Source organism: Branchiostoma belcheri, unplaced genomic scaffold (assembly GCF_001625305.1).
Source record: "Branchiostoma belcheri isolate BF01 breed outbred unplaced genomic scaffold, Haploidv18h27 scaffold102, whole genome shotgun sequence".
Classification (NCBI taxonomy): domain Eukaryota; kingdom Metazoa; phylum Chordata; class Leptocardii; order Amphioxiformes; family Branchiostomatidae; genus Branchiostoma; species Branchiostoma belcheri.
The window spans coordinates 364,632-370,022 of record NW_017802403.1 but is presented as its reverse complement, the minus strand read 5'-3'; the positions used below and the strand labels follow the sequence as shown (position 1 = coordinate 370,022).

The 5,391-nt window shown below is 41.7% G+C and overlaps 1 protein-coding gene across 1 annotated transcript in view; it reads left to right on the top strand.

The window, feature by feature from the left end:
• The window catches only part of LOC109474489 (IgGFc-binding protein-like), a 35,821-nt gene that overhangs the window by 25,282 nt on the left and 5,148 nt on the right, over window positions 1-5,391 (top strand). Inside the window, exons 7-10 of the mRNA XM_019774782.1 lie at window positions 1,906-2,027; window positions 2,138-2,290; window positions 2,823-2,987; window positions 4,332-4,531. Of these exons, the coding sequence (XP_019630341.1) occupies window positions 1,906-2,027; window positions 2,138-2,290; window positions 2,823-2,987; window positions 4,332-4,531 (640 nt within the window). The remainder of the gene's footprint in view (window positions 1-1,905; window positions 2,028-2,137; window positions 2,291-2,822; window positions 2,988-4,331; window positions 4,532-5,391) is intronic.

Genomic DNA, 5,391 nt, shown 5'->3' with positions numbered 1-5,391 from the left:
AATAATAGTAAGATCATTGTTTTTTTGTGTTGACATGGCAACGGGTTTCTAGCAGGCTAGTTTTTTAGAAAATAGAAGTAATTTTGGTTAAACATAAAATTTCTGAGTTTTATATTAAATTACACTTCTTTTCCAACATTAACAACATCTTACATAATTAAATATGTTAAATCATTTAATATGCATAGAATATGCTAATTTGATGACGTCATTGGTCAAAATCCAATATGGCGGACTATATTATTAGCTCTGACGTCATATGACGTCATAATTACACCAAAGTTATTAAACTTTAATTCTATTACTACACCATTCTCTGAAAACTTGGTAGACATACGATGAGTGCATAAAAACATATAAAAACGGAAATAAGGTAATGTATAAGAACGCCAGTGTATCCATTATGATCGAAAGCCGGCTGGGGTCCGCGCGGACCCCAAAAGAAAATCAGATATAATTTTTTTTATAAATGGTAGAAACGGAGTTTTCTGCACTATATTGAGAAACAACTTTGTGGGTGACAATTACCTAAAAAAAATCTTTAGAAACAAAAAAGATATTACAGAATATATAGTGCTGGGGTCCGCGCGGACCCCAGGTGTTCTGTTTAGGGCTAAAATCACTTACCATTTCATGGAAGCATAAAGTGGCCGAAATCTAGTTGACAATGGCTGCAGTCACTTCAATTTCTTCAAAGTCGTCGGCTGAAACGTCCCTGCACTTCCAGTGAAAGCTACTAGGGGGAACCAAACTAAAGTCTCTTATTCCGTAGCCCAAAAGCTTTTTACCAGAGTGAAACATCACGACCATAGCAAGTTCAGAACAAAAGATACAAAAACCAGAAGTACTGCTGTAGTGCCAAGGAGAGCCCCTAGTGGGCCCAAAATCTAATCATTTCCAGATTTGGGGCCAACCTATCCACACACTAAATAACATTGCCTTCTTTTTGCTTGAGTTATGCTGTTCAGAAACGGACAGACAAACGGACAAACACTACCATTTCTATTGAAGAAAATGTTATATTTTTCTCATTTTCTCATCTCTTGATTATATCTGTTGATCATATTCACATATGGCAGCCTTATCTGAACTAAAAGGCTTTTCTAGCACTTCCTCATAAATTACACAAAAAAGGTCATGATTTGAATAAATTATGTTTATTGCTGTTTACCTACTCTTAACTTACTACAAACCAAGTGATTAACGAGTGAACGCAGCGTGCTTATACAAGATGATCCAGGGTACAATAAGGCCACAGCAAGTATCTTAAAGTTTATAGATGACATCAGCGCGCGTATTTTCGCCTGATTTTGTCTTTTACTTTGATGCAGTGATTTATTTCATTCCTTTTACATGTTCCCACTGAAGCAAAACAATTCGTGCAATGATAGAAAACTTAAAATTATCTCTTTAGTGACAAATAGATGTTGTATTAGTTAGCAGTAAACTTAGCGCAATACAGAGATCATTTTTTTGCATAACAACGTTTATAATGTCAACATTTGAAAAGGTAGAGATCTTGTTTTTAGACTCGCTTTTTTTCCTCTATCGCATTAGTTTCGGAGCCTGCGCAGGATGGAATCCATAGAATTTACTTGCTATGGCCAAATTGAATAACACAACAAAACGTCACAAGATTTGCAATAAATAGAACGTAGGGAAGCGATGAAGGCTGATAAAATGGACATAATTGCGTGGAAAGGAAAAAAAATATCTAACAGAGTTTTGGGTTGAAATGTCGCAGAGCGTCTATATTACATCCACATGAGAAACTTATGGCTGGCTCAGGAAAGGAAAAAAAAACGGCTAGCCATTCGGATTACGAGTTTGTAGTTAACAAGTTGAAGATTAACCACAAGACCACCTTGCCACTAATGCTTCTTTGCTTTTATGTTTATTTTCAAGGTGACTGTTACCGGCCGAAACCCGAGGAATCTGGACGCAGGGCAATTCTGGGAATTTGAGGCTGGTTCGAGCGAGTACTTGCACGTGACCTCCAACGAACCAGTACTGTTGGTACAATACAGGTGTGAGCAATCTATTTCCTGGTTTGGAGTTAAAAACCTGCACGTTAAATTTGTAAAGACCCCCAAAAAAGAGCTCTGAATAATGTATTTAAATTGTTGCTTCTGTGTAGTAAAACAGCAGCTGCCGACAACACGGACACCGACCCGTTCTCCATGATCATCCCTCCTGTGGCCCAGTTTGAGGCAGATTACACATTTTCAACGGTCGAGCTCCTCTACAACGGTGGCGCCGGAACCACGCACCACGTGAACCTGGTCATCCAGTAAGCTGTCCTCTTTTTCTTTGTCTTTCTGTGGCACGCACGCGCGCGCGTTTGTTACTTCCTCTCTCTCTGTGAGAGAGAGATGAAGAGGTTTATTTAGCGTGCGTAGTCCAGTGGTGTGGGTTAGTACTCCTGTCATGGGAGAAAGCGGTTAGGAGTTCGAATCCAGGCTGTTGTCGCTCACGCACCTGCACGCTACTGTAAAGTGGTGCAGTCATTAGGACTGATCCACTGTTCTTTGCACTTGTCGAAAAGAGAAAAGCGGATATCCCCGGTACAATGATCCTGTAAATACTGTACATAGCGGCTGTCTTCTCTGTCACGAGCAGTGGAAGACTAGCTCTTCATTGAGGTAAACTGGATTAAGATCACTTTTCTTCCTTTTACATAATGACATGTTCTGTAGAACATTAAGTTTAGGATAAGTGATCATCTGATGTTCTACCAAGGATATATCGATAAAATGATTGATATGTTCCAGAAGGAGACGACAATTAGTGACTGACGTCTTGAACCATCCTTCTGTCTATAGGTCGGCTGACAAATCTGGTATCATATTCGATGGACAACCGTTGCCGGGCAGTACCGTGTGGCATCCCGTGCCGGGGACTACCTACGAAGCTACTGACCTGACTATCTCGGCAGGCACACATACAGCAACTCACTCTTCCCCCATCGCAACCTTCGGTCTCTTCAGGTGGGATCTTAGACTAAATCTAGTGACCCTTGGTTCGAATCCTTTGTAGATTATCGATGTTTGCCCTTGGGAAATGTTGGCACTAACTAACAAAAAGAATTCTGAGATTTCATACCTCCATGAAATATATGAGTCTCTGTAAATGTTTTTTATTTGTCTCATTGACAATGGAAATAAGGTCATAATTAGCATAATCTAGTTTAATTTATGGTTTTGTCAATTCAAATGACAATATTTTAATATTGTAAAATTCCTCTACTTTGTCATACTTCATTTCAACATGTCCTCATTAATTATGCAAATGACCTCCACATAATATATACATAGTGGTGTTAACCTTTAACCCTTGTCCTGCTGGCATTCCTGGCACATTATTTTTCAATATTTTCATGTCTTGATTAGATAAAAAAAAAACAAGATTTTTTTGCCCTGCAGTGGCATAGTTACTTCCGCATTCGTTGCGTTTCTCTGCGGTGTAATCCGTTGCACGAGAAATACCCCCAAATTGTACCTATGCAGGGTGCTACATAGATGGTACTGTATGTGCCGCGCAACATATGTTGCGCACAGCAGGACAAGGGTTAAGTAACTTACACATGTCACAAGGTATAAAAGTCCCATCATTCACCAATAAGGAATTTCCACATTAATTATACAAATTAGGTTATCATTTGCATAATTGGTATCTATTGATGTTCTGCCTGCCTTATGTTAGATTACATGTATACAAGTACTATTATATAAAACACTGTAATTATAGCATTTTCATCATTTATTATGCCAATTAGGTCTTCCAGGAGGCCCATATTTGCCCTTGACCTTCGTCTTCCTAAGACTTACCAACATACCAAATATCATCACAATCCATAAAGGCGTTCTGAAGTTATGCTGACTACAAATGTGCGGAAACACAAACACACAGACACACACACACACGTACACACACAGACAGACAGACAGACACGCCCAAAACAATACCTCAATTTTTCATTGAGGTACAAAAAAAAGGACAATGGAGCTTGTTGGGCCCAGCGCGCGGCACCCTGGGTTGGTGGCAAGTGAGCTTTGCCAGAATTATGACCTTCCAAGCTTCCCAGGATACAACCACACAAATTCCATGACCCGGGCCAGGTAATTACCGGGTACCGAGCGTCGGGTCGGGACGTCGGAAACCGTACCGGATTTCCCATGTTTGGGAAGAGGCACACCTGAATAATAGTTGATAGTGTGGGCAGGGCTTTTTCTGTTTTACTTTTTTTTGAGGCGGGTAGCATACGGTCATTACTACCTGGAACGTCTACAGCCTCGCCGCGTTTTTACACATCTTCTTCATCGCATCCCTAGCTATGGCTTAACAAACCTCGAGGCGTATGGCTATCCAGGCGGCCTCCGTCTGGCCCAGATCGGTGGAGCCTGCACCCCCACCCAGACTGTCGCAAACGACCGCGTCGACAACGACTGCGACGGGCGTGTGGACGAAGAGCTGAGGAACGGCATCGACGATGACGGCGATGGACTGATCGACGAAGACATCGCCAGTGGTGGTGAGTGTCGTCTAAAAAAGATTAAAGTAGTCCCACAGCAGATCCCTTTTTAGGCCGTAAGAGCAGTCTGTTGTTGATCCACAGGTACCGATGTTGGTCGTCGACCGATCTTCAAGATCTCAACTATCTACCCATCCTTGCCACAAGGTTAACCGTAAATAGCCAGGCAGTATACCCTGGCAGTATACCCCTGGCAGTATACCCTGGCAGTATACCCTGGCAGTATACCCCTGGCAGTATACCCTGGCAATATACCCTGGCAGTATACCCCTGGCAGTATACCCTGGCAGTATACCCCTGGCAATATACCCCTGGCAGTATACCCTGGCAGTATACACTGGCAATATACCCCTGGTAGTATACCCTCGCGGTATATCCCTGGCAGTATACCCTAGCAGTATACCCCTGGCAGTATACTCTGGCAGTATACCCTGGCAGTATACCCCTGGCAGTATACCCTGGCAGTATACTGGTGGTATACCTTGCAGTATACCCATGTTCCATGTCCACTACAAAATGATTGCAGACATGTACCATTTAGGAAATGGTTTATATTTAAGAAAAAGTGGATTTTTTGTTAGAAGGTACCCATGTGAAGAGAAAACCCAGGTTTACTGTAAGTGACCGCGTGTGACCCCATTTCGAACACCGTTCTGTTCAAATTACGTCAGTTCGAACATGGTTTTGGTTTTAAAGCAGGTAGGGAGTTTGGGGCCCAAATTTGACCACCGTTTTACCATAACGTTTGGCGTTCCCATGTTCAGTAAACAGGTCGAGAGCCGTTAAGTTTATTTGTTTATGTGAAAGATCTCCATTAGTGTATGTACAATGTATACTAATAATCAAATGTGTGGTAGGCT